Source organism: Carlito syrichta, unplaced genomic scaffold (genome assembly GCF_000164805.1).
Source record: "Carlito syrichta isolate Samal-C Ts95f unplaced genomic scaffold, Tarsius_syrichta-2.0.1 Scaffold309717, whole genome shotgun sequence".
Classification (NCBI taxonomy): Eukaryota; Metazoa; Chordata; class Mammalia; order Primates; family Tarsiidae; genus Carlito; species Carlito syrichta.
Genome location: NW_007253813.1, coordinates 85329 through 102428, shown reverse-complemented (window position 1 = coordinate 102428; position 17100 = coordinate 85329). Strand labels below are relative to the sequence as shown.

At 47.6% G+C, this 17100-nt stretch overlaps 1 protein-coding gene across 1 annotated transcript in view; it reads right to left on the bottom strand.

Annotated features, from left to right (window-relative positions):
• REEP1 (receptor accessory protein 1) overlaps positions 1-16413 on the bottom strand; it is a 74002-nt gene extending 57589 nt beyond the window's left edge. Inside the window, exons 1-4 of the mRNA XM_021717368.1 lie at positions 16387-16413; positions 11577-11719; positions 11349-11378; positions 7369-7441 (exon numbers count right to left, since the gene is read on the bottom strand). Coding sequence (XP_021573043.1) covers positions 7369-7441; positions 11349-11378; positions 11577-11719; positions 16387-16413 — 273 coding nt within the window. The remainder of the gene's footprint in view (positions 1-7368; positions 7442-11348; positions 11379-11576; positions 11720-16386) is intronic.
• Between the last annotated feature and the right edge of the window lie 687 nt (positions 16414-17100).

Sequence of the window (17100 nt, the reverse complement as noted above, 5' to 3'; positions counted from 1 at the left end):
AGCTCTATTCACAACAGCAAAAACATGGAACCAACCATGCTGCCCATCGAAGTTGGACTGGATTAAAAAAATGTGGTACATATACACAATGAAATATCATGCAGCCATTAAAGAAGGACCAATATATGGACTTTGCAGCAACCTGGATGGATTTGGAGTTGATCATACTCAGTGATTGATCACAGAAACAAAGAACAGAGTTCCATATGTTCTCACTCATAAACAGACCTTGAACAACTATAAAGCTATAAGAAAGCGATCGGCAGTAGTGGGAAACCAAGGGGGGGATAGGATTGGCAGTTGAGGGAAACCGCTAGGGGAGGGAGGGGCATACCTCATCAATAGGGGTGCCTGCATGATCAATGTTTGTATACCTAACTCTGAATTGTACCCCACATCTTTATGATAAAAATTTTAAAAAAATAAAAAAATACAACACCAGCAAGGCTTTGTCCAGATAACAAGGTTTTCAGAAGTGGGGAGGCTGAGAAAGCGGTGCCAAGGTGGTCTGTGAATGGGCCTCACCAATGGGTCCCACAGAGGAAGCTCCCGGTAGCCAAGGTGGATGAGATGGCCAGGCCTGTGGCTGACAGCCAGCCTCTTTCCTCAGGCTTGACAGTGCGGGTTCAGTGAGTTCACGGACCAAGTGGCCATGCAGAAGACACACGGGTAGCGTATGGGCTCAGCAACGTGGAGTTGCTCTCTCCAAGGCTGACTGGCCACACACAGCCAGTGTGTGCCAGATGCCAGATCTTAAGGCACCAACCAGCCTTGGGGAAGTTGGTTCACTATACCAGGCCCCTTCCCTCGTGAAGTGCCTGGCATCAGGTCTTCTCGGGAATATTCATTGTTTCTCCACATAGACTTGCTTTTCCTGCTGTCATGCCGCACAGCAAGCCGGACTCAGGGCTGCCTTTTTCATTTTGTGGCATGCCACGCAATACTGCTTCTCACCAAAGACCCTTCTTTGTAGCAAAATAAGACAAAAGTCTGATGTGATATCATCATGCGCCCCCCGGCCCCAAGGCGGCTGGCCTTCCGTGGTGCTACCATAGCCTGGGAGGTTTCAGGAAAATAACTTGGCGGGAGTTCACATTTCATGAGGTTGGTGTGCTATCTTGGAAGACACAGTTTCTTCTCCAAACCAGCGACCAACACATGATAGGTGCTGCTTTTTAGGCAGAATCTAAAGGTTCGGGAACCAAGGAAGTGAGGGTGGTGTTGCTTACGATTAAGCCTAATGCCAATTTCTTGCAACTCAAAGTGTGGACCATGGGCTGGCACTGCTGGCATTATCAGGGAACTTGTCAGATATGCAGAGGCAGGCATGGTGGCTCTCACCTGTAATCCCAGTGACTCAGGAGGTGGGAGGATCACTTGAGGCCAGGAGTCTGAGACTGTAGTGAGCTATGATCATACCACTGCACTCCAGCCTGGGTGACAGAGTGAAACCCTGCCTCTTAAAAAAACTGCAGACTCTCAGACCCCACCCCATACCCACCGGGTCATTCATTCTTATGCATGTTAGAGTTTGAGAATCACTGATCTAGCCCTCACAATATTTTTGCTTCTCATCCGCAAACCTCTGATCTCTGCTCTTTATTGATTCTAGTATCTGAGGGATGGATGCGTTCACCAGCGCATAAAAAGTGGTTTCAGTGAAGTAGAAGCAGAGACCTACTGTCACCTGGTCATTTCAGGATACTCATGCCAGTAGGAAACAGACCAGAAAGGGGCTTATGAGCTTTGATGGGGTAACTGACCCTAAGTGTCAAAGGGAACCAGGATTGATGCTACACAAGGAGGCAGAAAGGAGGAGGGATATTCATGTTGGGTTCTCAGGGGAACCTCCTAGTACCATCTTGGTCACAAGTAAAAGTCAACAGGTCATTACTTTAGCCCTACAGATGCAAGAGTGCCAAGACCTCAGATTCCTTGGGAATGAAGATCTGGGCCCAACCACGGGATAAGGAACCCTACCAGCTAAAGCTCTAGCCGAAGGCAATGGTGGCAGGAACTGGAGAGCAGAAGAGAAATGTATCAGGTGAACTTGAGGAAGACTTTGAAATGGGTGTCCTATGGCATGCCAACGCATCCTTCCGAATTCTTGATTTTGCGGGTGTCTTTTTTTTCTTTTGAGAAAGCAGAATTTATTGAGAGGACAGAAAAGCTCCCACAGTGGCAGGGGACCTGAGGGGAGTGCCCGGGTGTCTTGTTTTCCAATGCCTTTGAGCTATTTGACAACTTTATAAGTCAGAGAAAACTGACTGCAAAGCAAACGGTTTTGTCCGCGGAGGTGCAAATGAATTTTGTTTAGTGGACGCATCATTCCCGTGCAACACTCCAGGAAATCAGTTAACATATGAACAAATTCATTCCAACATTTGTTTCTTTTTTTTTTTTTATCCAAAACGTGGTTTGGGGGATCATTTCCCATTCATCTGGATTCAGGGTGTTTTCAGTGCTGTGTCCTCCTGAAGGAGCATTTTTCTGTGAGCCTTGCTCTTTCTTTTGTAGGCGGGCAGAGGACAGGGGCACAGACAACACACACAGCTGCTGCTCGTGCCTGGCTGAAGGCCACAGTGATTCTGTAGCATCCAGGGCATTTCGCATCCAGGAAAGAGGAGCCAGGGCTTTGCACCAGGCGCTTTTCCTTGCATTACTCTCCTCCTCTTCTGGAGAGGGATAAGAGACAGCCTGGCGAGAGTCATGCTCTCGTGGGGAGGTTGTCCCTGCAGGAAAGGCCATTTTGACATTCCCGATTGCCTACGTATGTCTGTTATTTGGAGCCTCCTTTGAATGATTTTGTAACACTTTCCTGATTCCCTCATTAATCACAAGGTAAATAAAATCTTCAATGTGTGCTTATTTTGTATTCTTACAAGAGTCATGATTTTATCATTCGATGAAAGTTGTTTTAGCAAAAGACATAAATACTAGCCATGAACTCATGACCAGTTGCATGAATATGAACCACAGCTTCATGCACATTTTCTTCCTCTCCGTGTTATGTATAGATTTATGTATTTTAACTAATTATATTTTAAGTTATTCTTTCTCTCCCTGCTAAAACGCATATGGGCTGTGTTGGTGAGGGTTCACTTGACAACTCAGTTTTCACAGTGCTAATGACTAAGGCTGGATCAGAACCAGAAGAGGTAAGGACGTTGCCCAGAGACAATGGGCCTGGAGCTGTAAGACATTTGGATTTGACAGGTGAGTGAGTTGCAGCATAGAATTCTTGTTGGAAGGCTATTTTTTTTTTCCTGCTGGGCTCAGGTGAGCCTTCTAAGTAGCTGGAACTACAGGCACGGGCCACCATGCCCGGCTAATTTTTTGATTTATTGTATTGTATTCCATTTATTTATTTATTTATTTATTTATTTATTTGAGCTGGAGTCTCACTCTGTCACCCAGGCTGGAGTGCAGTGGCACACTCACAGCCACCACAGCCTTCACCTGCTGGGCTCAGGCAATCCTTTCGCCTCAGCCTTCCAAATAACTGGAATGACAGATGCATGTCACCACACCCGGTTAATTTTTTTTTTTTTTTAATTGTAGAGATGAGGTCTCACCAAGTAGCCCAAGTCGGTCTCAAACCTGTGAGCTCAGACAATCCTCTCACCTCGGCCTCCCAAAGTGCTGGGATTATAGGTGTGAGCCACCACGCTCAGTAGAAGGTTATTTTTAAAGTCAAAAAATGGGTAAAGAGTGGATGTGGATGCAGGTGTAGCACAGCTCAAGAGGTAACTGTCATGACTATTTTTATTCCTTGACTCCTCAGCATCCAAGATGTTCTAAACTAGGGGAGTCTCTAAGCACGAACACCTTTTTGGGGGGCAGGACCTGCTTCAGGGCTTCAGTTAAATCAGATACCGCTACCCAGGACTTTGAGTCTTCAGGGAACATTCTGAAAGCACAGGTAACCAGTGTGTGCAATGAAACATCAGCAGAGACTTCTAAACCAGACCCTTCTGGGGGTCTGAGCTGGGCTGTGGCCACCTCCTGCCTCCTCGAACGCTCCCTGTTCCAGAGCCTCTCTCTCCCATGTTTTAGTTAATTCTATGAATGGTCATCAATTCCTTCTGTGTAAGTTTTCATCCCCAAGCCTTAACTAGTGCAATAAATTTGGAAAGATGTAAGAAGCTGTAAGTGTCTTGAGCCATATTTTTCAAACCAGGGAAATGTGTTAAAATGCTGATTGTTATTTAGAAGGCCTGGGTAGGGCCTGCAATTCTCCATTCCTTTTTTTCTTTCCCCTTTTTACTTTAAATTATAAAGATGTGGGGTACAATTCAGGGTTAGGTACACAAACATTGATGATGCAGGTGCCTTTGTTGATGAGGTGTGCCCCTCCCTCCCCCGGTAGTTTCCCTCAACTGCGTATGCCACCCCCCTCCCCAACCAACCATGCTACGATTCTTCATTTCTAACAAGCCCCCAGGCGATGTTTACTGATGCTGGTCCACACCTTAGGCACTGAGACCCAGAGCACTAAAAACCTTCAGAGAGGTGGCTGGAAAGTAGGAAGGAGCAAGATCAAGAGGGGTGTTAAACACTGTGTAAATGGAGTTTGGACTTGACCTTGCAGATGATAAACAGCCAGTAAAGGACCCGGGAGGGGTGAAATACATAGATTTCCCTTTTGAAAGGCTTCTGGATGTCTCGTGACAACAGAGTGGGAAAGAAGAGAGGGAGTCAGGGAACCAGTTAGGAGGTGTGGCAGGCAGAATGATGGCTCCCCAAAGATGTCCATGTCCTGATCCCCATGTGGCGAACGGGACTCTGCAGAGCTATTGGGTTAAGGACCTTCAGATGGGAAGATTACCCTAGGTTATCCAGGCAGGCCCCATGTAATCATACGAATCCTTAAAAGTGGAGATCCCTTTCCAGCTGGGTCAGAGGGAGGTGTGACTATGGAAGGACAGAGAGAGGGCTCTGAAGAGAGAGGATGGGGTACGAGCCAAGGAATGCAGGGACAGCCTCGAGGAACTGGAACAGGAAGGAACTGGAACAGCCAGGCTGGATTTTAGCCCAGACCTTCAGAGTGGTAAGATCTTATGTTTGTGTCATTTTATGCCTCCAAATTCATAGTAATTTTTTAATGCAACAATAAAAAAAAAAATACAGGAGGCTCCTGCAACATCCCAAGGAAAATGATGAGAATCGCATTTCTGACAAGGAAGAGAGACCTGGCTTGGAAGATTACTCAGGGGCTAAGAATGAAGAAGCATGGTCCCCCAACCAAGTGTGTGTGTGGTGGGGGGGCTAGGTGGTAAGGAGAGGCCGGAGTCGATGGAAACTCCTAGCTTTCTCTCCTAGCCAAATGGGTCTATTAGTCGAAAAGACCACAAGAAGGAAACCTTAGAATGAGTGTGCAAGCCCATGTGTAAGTGTGCATGCTGTGAGAGTGCATGAGAGTCACAGTGCAGAGAAAGGAAGCAGAATCCGACTCTCTTCAGATTCCATTTTTACCAAGAAACCTTCTCATCTTAACACTCGAGTTTCCCTGATGGGAAAAGCAAGTGCTGACCAGCCAATGCCAACAGCTGCTCTGATCATCACTTAAGGTTTTCACTCCAAATTCATGAATTGCCATTCCAGTCATAAGCCAGGCTCCTGCGAGTTTAGTCAGAGCAAAGCAATGCAGGGGTCGATTTCTCTAGGATGTGCTGACAGAATCAAACGTTTGCTTCTGTGAGCAAGGGATTAGGTTTTGTGCCGCGGTGACCCCAAGTCAGGCCTCCTTCCTTGGCACAGCTTGCAGGCAGGAGAGGTCAGGGGAAGGAGGGCTGGAAGAGGCTGCCTACTGCTGTGCCCCGTGCCAAGTCAATCAAGAACCAGGAAGTTCTGTGCTTGCAACTCAGCAGCTATTTATAGCGTGCACTCTGAGATTCCCTTACATGTACTAGAACCTGGTCTCCAGAGGAGAAATCATCCCCTCTGGATGGATCCCTGCTTGGGGCAGAAGATACAAGCCGAGGAAAGCAGTTCTGGGAAACGGGGAGGGGTCGGGGTCATGAGTCCTGGCAGCAGTTGATCTGGAGGTGGCTGGTTTCATCACAAAAACTTCCTGGGAAATCTGCGAAAGAAACAATGACTTTCCAAGCCCACTTTGAATTATTTCTTTACCTATGCCAAGCTTGACATCTAAGTGAGAGTGAGAGGAATTGCTGTTACCCACCCTCCTGTTCACTGAGGCTGTCACAAGTTTGAGCTCCTTGCCCAGAACTGCATCTATCAAATATCAGAACCAGGACTTGACCTTGGACTCGTAATACCAACATCCACACCTTTTACACTTTGACCTGGATGTGTGCCCTACAGAGGAAGAGACACCTTTTCCTCCCCACCCACTCCAGCAGGTCTTTGTCAATCAAGAGTGGTCTAAAAGTCCTCCTGCCTCAAGGCATCTGGCATATCTGGGGCTGGTGCCTGGGGTTCCCAAATCGTCCAACAGTAATTGACACAATTCTCCAACTGGTATGCTCTCCCTGGCCCCCCTCAAAAGTTTGTCCCTCTTCAACATGCTATGGGAAACAGATAAAAGATGACAAACAGCCCCTTCCCTCAGAAAGCTTATTCAAGCAGGGCATGGTGGCTCATGCCTGTAATCCCAGCGCTTTCAGAAGGATTGCTCGAGGCCAGGAGTTTGAGACCAGCTTGGGAAGCATAGCCAGACTATTTCTACAAAATTAAAAAAAAAAATCAGCCTGGCATAGTGGCATGCACCTGTAGTCCCAGTTACTCAGGAGGCTGAGGCGGGAGGATTGCTTGAGGCTAGGAGTTCAAGGCTGCAGTGAGCTATGATTGCATCACTGCACTCCAGCCTGGGTGACAGAGAGAGACCCCATCTTCAAAAAAAATTAATAATAAAAACCTTATAAAACAATGGACTTAAACTGTGGGCTGTTGGAACAACAGAACTGGAACGGAGGCAGGGCTGCAGAGCCAGGGACCACACCCAGGTCCGCTGGACTCTAGGACCCTTGCCCCTGTTCTGGATGTCGGACTGTCTCCCAGTGCTTTATGGTCTACAGAGTGTTTTCCAGACAAGGAAGCCAAGGCTGAGAGAGGTGAAGTTACTCATGGCACGCGGCAGAGCTGAGGGACCCCCGATTCCAGAAGCCCTCTCCTCTTGCTGTCCCTCTCTGCATTCTTACCTTCAACACTCAAGGTCTAGACAGGACAGGGACAGGTCTACACGGGGAGAGGACTCCTGAGACATCTTGTGAGAAGAAGCATGTGAAGGGACTCCTCAGCCTTGCTCCCAGCACTCAGGGAAGGAAGGCACTCACGTCTCCCAATCCCTCACGCCCACCTCGCCCCCTCAGCTGCCACCCCTCCAAAATAAACAGTGCCACTTACATATTCCTTAATGTCCTTCGATTTCACAGCCTTGTAGGAGTAGTATGCAGGGTAAAGGGTGCCAAAGATGAGCCTGGAGGGACGAGAGAGACACACATCAAGAGAAATGCAATTTTCACTCATCCTGTTTAAAGGACAATGTCTGTCTTTGATGCCCAAGTTGCTCTCCAGACTATGGAAAATGCAGCTGTGGGGCTTGATTTGTTTTTAAGAAGCCCCTGAAGGTGTTCTGCTCATGGCTGGGGTGCCTGGGGCACCTCTATATTTTGCAATACCCCACACCCACCACTCTTCAGTCTGTGGTTGGCAACGCAGAAGGTGTTGGGGTCATAGAAGCCAAAAATGGGGATGGGGCAGCTGAGATGAGCAGCCAAGACCCCTAAACTTTTTTCTTTTTGAGTCAGGATCTCATTCTGTTGCACAGGCTGAGTGCTGTGGCACAATCGTGGCTCACTGCGGGCCTTAAACTCACGGGCTCAGGTGATCCTCCTGCCTCAGCCTCCTGAATAGCTGGGACTACAGGTATCCACCACCACGACCAGCTAATTTTTTTTTTTCCCTAGTTGGTCAAACACCTGGGCTCAAGCAATCCTCCCACCTCAGCATCCCAAAGTGCTAGGATTACAGGTGTGGGCCACCACACCTGGCCTATATAAGCTTTTTGAGGGTAGGGGCTGTTCATCTTATATCTGTCTCCCAGAGGGCCAATCATGAAATTCAAGGCCAACTTTCCTGCTGCTAATTCCTCTGATGTTCTACAAAGCCTACACACACCTTGGGCTTTCTTCTCCAGAAAAACCTTTTCTCTACTTTCACTCCCCACAGACTTGATCTCAGCATTCTGCAGCCAGAATAAGCTTTGCCATTTTTAAAACCAACCAGGCCAACCCCTCCTCCCACAAACACAGCCTCACCCTGCATTCACCTGCCTCTCATTGTTCTCAAGATGAAGCAGCAAAAATACCACCAGCGTTCGGGCAGTAGTTCTCATCGATCCAGGCCCAGGGCTGCACTGGGTCATTAAATAATTTCCCAGTCAGCCCACCTCCAAGGACCTGCTTGGCATGGCTCTGCCTCCCCCATTCTCTCCACCACGCACGACTGCTTGCAACGCCCCTGCATGTGTTCTTTCCTTCTGGAATCTTCCTTTCCCCTTCTTTGTCTGACTAATGCCTGTTCATCAGATCCCAGCACCTTCCCTGACCTCACTACCTAGGTCAAATCTCCCCCCTACACCGACACATCACTAGGGTGACCCTGGTACGATTGCTCTGATTGACAGCCATCCCCTCACTAGACTGTAAGCACCTTGTGGGCAGAGGATGGGTCTGTTTTGCTCAACATCAATGTTCCCAGCAGGTACCAGGCTCTCAACAGATATTTGTACATGAATAAATTGATAGACTGTCAGAGCTGCAAGGATTCCATCCTTTCACCCACAGATGAGACCACCCCCAAGTGTCATCTCAGGTGCAGGCTGATGGGGAGCGGCCCTGGTCCAGAAGTCACAGCAGCTAGTGTCTCCTGTGACAACCCCACAGACAGAGCATCCAGGATTCCTGCAAGGAGCCTTCCTGGTTACAGAAGATATCGCAACACTGAAGAAGCTCACAGCCATGGCTCATTGGATGCCTGGAGGTCATCCAGAGAACTCCCAGGGCAGATGCAATTTACCAGGGAGGGTCAGCTTTGCCATAAGCACCGTTGCCAGGAACATCTTGACGCTCCACATTCAGCAGGTTTCCAGGAGAAAACAGAGCATGAACAGTCAGTTGCTGCCACCGAAGAGGAGGGAGCTATTACCTCTTGATTTACAGAGGTCTGAGCTCAGCACGTTACAGGCATTATCCCACCTGGACTCCTTGTTCAAGGGAATCCCTTTTGCAGACAGGACACCGATGCATGGAGTGGCCCATCACTTGCTTGTCTAAAGTCCCTCGACCAGTGAGGAGTAAAGCAGTGGCCGGACCCCAGCCAGGCTGGCCTCCTCCGAGCCTAGCTTCTTGTCACCACTGTCCACTGCCCTGGAGAGCATGTCTGTCCTCTAGAAAGGCTGAACTGGTCTGAGTGAAGAGCAAGATGAGCCAGCAGAGGGGACAGGAGGGCAGTGGAAGTAAGGAAAAAAGCAGGAGGGGGAAAGTTTGAGAGAGAGAGAGGGTGGTGCCCGAGACCGCAGGAAGGCCAAGGGGATGTGGAAGGCCAAGAGGAAGTTCATGGGTTTGGTCACAGCCCCCTTGATGAAGAAGGCCCCCCATTCCACCCTGCTCTCTTCCTGCACACTCCTAAGCATTCTCAGATATCAGGGGGAGTCTGACGTCCTCGGGAAGGCCTGCCCTGACCAGGGTACCCCCTGAAGGTAAGGCTTATCTTGCTGTCCTGTTGCCACAACTTCTGGACTTGCCTGTTTCAACCCGGATCCACCCTGCCACTCGGACGGTCGCTCAGGGCCTGCCTCTCCCACAAGACGGCATGTTCCACAAAGCCAGGGACGGCGTCCCCGTTCATAACTGCACCTCCATGCCGGGCACGTTAGGAAGGGCTCAGCAGGGATGTGTCCGTGTGTGAAGTTTCAGACAATGGTGAAGCCAAGTCAGCACCATCCAGGGGACGCTTGTGACCTTGGGACTGAGGTCTTGGTGGCAGGGCAGATGCCAGGCGGCCCTGGGCTGATTCAGCAAAACCTCGGGCACAGTGCCATGGACACCAGGGAAAGAAACATGCCACTCCTTGGGCACAGATGCCTTGGTTATTACCTAGGTCTGCCAGAACGGTTTGCAGCCCGGGCCCTGAGCAACAGCGGAGAGAGGGGTGGAAAGCAGAGTGCGACCCCACAGATGACCACCCTGTGAATGCCGAGCCGCGACCCCTGAGTGTCACAGGGCTGGGAAGTCACAAGAAACACGGACAGGGAGGCCTCTGCTTGGTAGGCTGGAGTCTTCTGGCATGAACTGGTTACCAGCATCCCCTGCCTGTGCCCCTTTGACTCTACAGGGTCCCACCATGGATGAATTTGCTCTTCGGTCTCCATGGCCCACCCACCTTACTTCCCACCCCTTGGGATCACCAAAGCCATGCTTGTTCACAATCTGTGACTTCCTGGCTGCTCTATTTGCAGCCTGAATCTCAGTGCGTGAGCTTCCCCCAGCCCCACAACTTTGTTGGTTCTCCTGATAAAGCCCCACTAACCCTTTAAGACCCCCCCTCAAAAATGCCACTTCTTCTGTGAAGTCTTTGGCCACTCTTCCCTCAATTTTCTTTTTTTTTTTTTGAGTTGGAGTCTCACTCTGTCACCCAGACGACTGGAACACAGTGGCCGCTCCCGGCCACCACGGCCTCCACTTGCTGGGTTCCAGTGATCCTCCCACCTCAGCCTTCGAAGTAGCTAGAACTACAGGCACGCGCCACCACACGAGGCTAATTTTTGACAAGGTCTCACCAAGTTGCCCAGGTGGGTCTCGAGCCTGCAGGTTCAGGCAATCTACTCGCCTCAGCCTCCCAAAGTGCTGGGATGACAGGCTGAGCCACGGAGCCCATCCTCAATTTTCTCGATACTGTTAAGTCTGTCACCGCCCGTATAAAGTAGTGATACAACATTTATTATTTATTTATGTTTAACTTTTAATTTTTTTATTTTAAAGATGTGGAGTACGATTCAGGATTAGGTATACACATGGTCATTTTGCAGGTACCTTGTTGATGAGGTGTGCCCCTCCCTCTCCTGGCAGTTTCCCACCACTGCCAATCCCTTTCTTATAGTATCACGATAGTTGTTCAAAATCTGCTTATGAGTGAGAACACTTGACACTCAGTGCTTTGTTTCTGTGAAAGAAGTGATACGACATTTAAAACAGTATCACTGGGTGCTCTCTAATGCCAGGTGCTGTCCTACAGACTGAGCACCCTCTGTCAACTCTCTCCCAGGCAGGTGGGATGAGCATTCTCGCCACCCCGTTTGACAGACCGGGACATCGTTCACTTGCCCAAGGAGATGCAACAGCCAGGTGCAGAGCTGGGATGTGAACCCAGGCAGCCTGACAGCCGAGCCTGCCTCCTTCTGCGGGGGCTGCGTGTGCTGGTTGAGAGTCTCCCCTTCCAGGTCAGACAGTCCTGGGCAATGGAAGGGGTACATCCCTTGCTCAAGTGGGTGTTTCGCAAGTGTCTGTTGAGTGAATAAACAAACGCTTGCCGTCTCTCTCCAAGGACCTTACCCCACTAGCTGTACCCACAATACTGTCTTGACAAGGAGGAAAGTGGCAAGACAACCAGGAGGTTCGCAGCTCCTTCCGAGCCTAAGGGCGACTTGAGCAGAGGGGTTGCGGAAGGCTTGAGTACCGTCCTCAGAGCCTGGGGTCTGCACTGGCACACTCACCAGGTTGTCCCTTAAGGGCGTTCACATTGCACCACGCAGCCTCTGTGCCCACCCTCCCTTCCTCTGTCAACAGTTCCTGGAAGTCCCACCCCTATTCACTGGCTCCAAGGACCTTCCTTCTGGGTTTCTTTTTTTTTTTTAATTTTTATTATAAAGATGTGGGGTACATTTCAGGGTTAGGTATACAAATATTGATCATGCAGGTACCCTTGTTGATGAGGTGCCCCTCCCTCCCCGAGCAGTTTCCCTCAACTGCCAATCCCACTGCCCCCCGCCCCAGCAGTTTCCCACTACTGCCAACCGTTTTCTTATAGTATTATAATAATTGTTCAAGGTCCGCTGATGAGGGAGAACATATGGAATTCTGTTCTTTGTTTCTGAGATAAATCACTGAGTATGATCGACTCCAAATCCATCCAAGTTGCTGCAAAGTCCATATATTTGTCCTTCCTTATGGCTGCATAATATTCCATTGTGTATAGGTACCTCATATTTGTATCCAGTTCAGCTTCAATGGGACCTCATCAAATTAACGAGCTTCTGCAAAGTCAAAAAAACCATCAAGAGAGCAGGGAGAGAGCCCACAGAATGGGAAAAAATATTTGCCAACTGTATATCTGACAAAGGCCTAACATCTAGGATCTACAAGGAACTCAAATGCAGCGAAAGGAAAAAAAACAAACAGCCCCTTTAAAAAGTGGGCAAAAGACATGAATAGACACTTCTTAAAAGAAGATATACGGGCAGCCAACAGACATATGAAAAAGTGCTCAGCCTCACTCATCATCAGAGAAATGCAAATCAAAAACCACATTGAAATACCACCTAACCCCTGTAAGAATGACCATCATTAATAAAACAAACAACAACAGATACTGGCGTGGAGAAAAGGAATGCTTCTACACTGCTGGTGGGAATGCAAACAAGTGCAACCTCTTTGGAAGACAGTGTGGCAATTTCTGAAAGAACTAGAAATTGACCTTCCATATGACCCAGCAATTCCCTTATTGGGAACATACCCGGAGGAATTCAAATCATTCTACAAAAAAGACACCTGCAAACGTATGTTTGTTGCAGCTCTATTCACAACAGCAAAAACTGCTGGGTTTCTTGATCCAGCTGGTTTCCCCAGCCCTCCCCACCAGCTGCAGCGCCACTACGCTCTCATGCAGTGGTTCCCAGCTAGGGGTGACTTCGCTTCCCAGATGTCCCTGGGCAATGTCTAGAGACATCTGGTTGTGACCGCTTAGAGGGTGCCACTAACATCTGGTGGGTAGGGGCCAGGCATGCTGCTAACCAATCCTGTATGTACAGGGCAGCCCCTCACAGCAAAGAGTTATCCAGTCAAAAATGTCAACAGTGCCACGGCCGAGAACCCTGGCCTAGTGTGTCGTTTCCTGGCCCTCGCGTCATGGACACTTTGCCTGGCCACCAAGAGCAACCTACCACAAGAATTGTTTTAAATGCCCAACATTCCAGGAAAGACAGCAGATGCTTAGATAGGAGGGGATGGTCCAGAATGGTCAAGACTATGCACGTAGCCCCTTGGCCAATGACAGGGGAAACCCAGTTCTGAAGCTACTCCTGGAACTCTGGCCAGGAGACGAAAGACACTGCTCACGTGAATTAACTGTAAATATGGCTGAGGCTGGGTGCCCAGGCTCATGCCCGTAATACAGCACTTTGGGAGGCCGAGGTAGGAGGACTGCTTGAGCCCAGGAGTTTTGAGACCAGCCTGGGCAACCCAGTGAGGCCACGTCACTACAAAAAGATCCCCCAAGAGATTAGTTGGGTGTCGGGGCGTGTACCCATAGTCCCAGCTACTCGGGAGGCTGAGGCAGGAGAATCACCTGAGCCAAGGAGGTTGAGGCTGTAGTGAGTCGTGACTATGCCACTCCACTCCAGCCTGGGCGACAGAGGGAGACCCCCAACTCAAAAAATAAAAAGGTGCTGAGGACAGTTCACAATTCCTCAGAGCCTGCAGGGAGCGAGGGCCAGCCTAGGGCACGGCTCCACGCTGTGGCACCCCAGTTGCTGACTGTGGCCAAGACCTCTACAGACCATGAAACAAACCAGTACTTTCCACACCCTTCTTAGGCCCCCCAGAGTCGAAACAATATGTCTCAATCCAAAGTTATGTTGAAAATTTTAAAGAACCGATGCCAGCAATATCTTTTCTAAAATGTATTTTTAAAATGTAAGCGAAATAACAAGCCTATGTATACACTTGTTTATACCATTATAAAACAAATCACAGGGAAAAAACGGTACACCACACGAAGACTTCTGGAACTCTCTTTTTCTTGATCTGCCTAGTTGTTACACAGAGATTTGCTTTTAGTGACAAATGTATATTTAAACTGTACACATATGCCCTATGCACTTTTCTGTGTGCATGGGTGATATTTTAGAATTTTTTAGAATGGTGGGTTATATCTAAGAAATGAATTCGCACGAAAGGTCTTCCCATTAATGAAGGCACACTCTTTCATCTATGCATCAAAAGATATTAAAGTGTACACAGATCATGCTCTGTGCTTTTTGATCTTAATACAATAAAATATATATTTTCCAATCACTGTTCTCTGAAGTATTTTTCTAAAAACGCATTAATCCATTCTTACCACTTTTTATGAGAACTCACCTCCAAATCCGTTTTTATTCTCTACTCTAAAGCTCCTTGGTTCTTGTAGCTCCTTTTGCCATTTCAAAAAATACGTTATAATTTTTAACTTGGAAAAAACTTGAAAACAAGATAGAATATTTGAAGTCCCCTACACACACTTTCCTGATACCACCTTCTCCCTCCTCCCCAAAAGTCATCACTATTTTGAATTTCGTGTTTATCATTCTCACCATATTTTTATTAACTCCATGAGCCATGCTTAAACAGAAAAAAATAGTTTATAACTGTTTAAGCATTACATACATGGACTCGCACAAAATGTATTCCATTTTTATTTTTTTTTCATTAAACCTTACAGTTTTGAAATTTGACCCATGTTGACATTTGTCGTTCTAATCATTTTAACCACTTCACTATAAGAACACTTCACTATAAGAACATATCACAATTTACTGGTTCTGTTTATATACACTTAAGGTTCCTTCCAACTTTCCCTATTACTAACAGGGCTGTGATGAACATTCCTTTTTTTTTTGGAGTTGGGATCTCACTCTGTCGCCCAGGCTGGAGGGCAGTGGCACGCTCATGGCCACAGTAGCCTCGACCTGCTGGGCTCAGGCGATCCTTATGCCTCAACCTTCCAAGTAGCTGGGACTACAGGCACGTGCCACCACTTCCAGCTAATTTTTTGCTTTATTATAGGGACGAGATCTCTCCAAGTTGCCTAGGCTGGTCTTGAACAATCTTCAGGCACTCCTCTCGCCTCTGCCTCCCAAAGTGCCGGGATGGCACGCGTGAGCCACCGCATTTGGCTTGAACGTGTATGTCTGAGACCTTCTCTAGGGTGTATGTATACTCAGTATGGAACTGCTGGGTCATGAGGTACAGATAGCATCTTCCACCAGATCATGAAAACTACTTGCCAGAGTGATTGTACCAACTCATGCCCCTTCCTGTAAGTATAGAAGAGATTTACTGCTCTCCATTCTTGCCACACTGATATAGTCAGATTTTTTAATTTTTTAATTTTTGATGGGTGTAGGATGGCATCCTATATTTATTTTAATTTGCATTTCCTCAATTACCAGGGAAATTGAGCGACTTTTTATGTCTATTGGCCATCTGGGCTGCTTAACTGGCCTGTTTATATCCCTCCATTAGGTTGTCCTTTCTCTTAGTAGAAATTCTTTGTGAATTCTGGGCATAAATTCTTTATTGCGCATATGCATTGCAAATGTCTTTCCCGAATGCAAGCCTCAGAAAAACTTGGTTTGTGATGACTTTTGTTGTACAGAAGCTTTAAATTTTATATAGACACATACATTAATCTTTTATAGCTTGTTGAGGAAATCCTGGTCACACATATTTTCTTAAAAGAGTTTTTAATTGTGCTTTTTCATTTCTAGGTTTCAATTCATTTAGAATTGATCTTTATGTATAATGTGAGTTAGGGATTCAATTGTATTCTTTTCTGAAAGAATCCCAACTGTCCCATCCCACTGATTTACAGTGCTACCCCTGTCATATATAAAGTTTCCAACATGCATAGGTATTATTTTCAGCTCTTTAGCTTACTGATTTACTGTCTAACCATGTACCTATACCACAATATCTTAATAATAACCATTCCTTTATAATAAATCCTGATATTCTTAAAATTGTCTTGGCTATTCTTGAACCTTTGTTTTCCTACCTAAATTTTGCGACAGCCTGCCAAGTTTCACGAAAAACCTTATTTAGATTTTGGTTGGAATTTCACTGAATTCATAAAATTTACTTGAAAGGAATCACCATCTTTATGATATCAGGTTTTCTCTGTGTGAACATGGTCATGTCTATTTCTTTGTGTCTTTTTATGCTATGTTGTAATTTCTCCATGATGGTCTCAGACACGTTCTGTCTTATTCCTAGGCACTTCGGGCTTTTTGTGGTCCTGCAGATTTTTAAAATTAGATTTTCTACTGGTTATTAATGGCACACAGGAATACTACTGATTTTCCATGCTGCTCTCAGAACCACTAACCTTGCTGCAGTCAAAAGCATTTGGCATCTTAGGTGCATGACAGGAAGCACAAGCAGCACACTCAGAAGGAAACGTGCGAGAAGACTCCACTTACATGCTCCTCTGAGAAAGGGAAGCGTATGGGGAGAGGCAGATCCGTAGTTGCCAGGGCCAGTGGTGGCGTGAGGGGTTGACTCTGGGAGTGTGAAGGAATCTGGGGGAGGAGGGGCCAGGTCTGTGCCTTGACTGAAGAGCAGCGCACGTCACTGTGAGTGTTTGTCAAAACTCAGAATTAAAACTTACAGGCCGGGCTCGGTGGCTCAGCCTATCATCCCAGCACTTTGGGAGGCTGAGGCGGCTGGATTGCCTGAGTCTGTGGGTTCGAGACCAGCCCGGGCAACTTGGCGAGCCCTCGTCTCTACAATAAAAGTCAAAAAATTAGCCGGGCGTGGTAGCGTGCGCCTGTAGCTCTGGCTACTTGGAAGGCTGAGGTGGAAGAATCTCTGGAGCCCAGAAGGTCAACACTGGGGTGGCTGTGAGCGTGCTGCTGCACTCCAGCCTGGGCGACAGAGACTCCAACTCAAAAACAAAAAACTCACACTCAAAAAATCCACACTCCAAAGAGTGAATCTTACCAGTTTCACCTCAATAAACCTAACCTGTAAAAAAACAAAAGCAGCCGGGCTTGGTGGCTCAGCCTGTCATCCCAGCACTTTGGGAGGCCAAGGTGTGTGG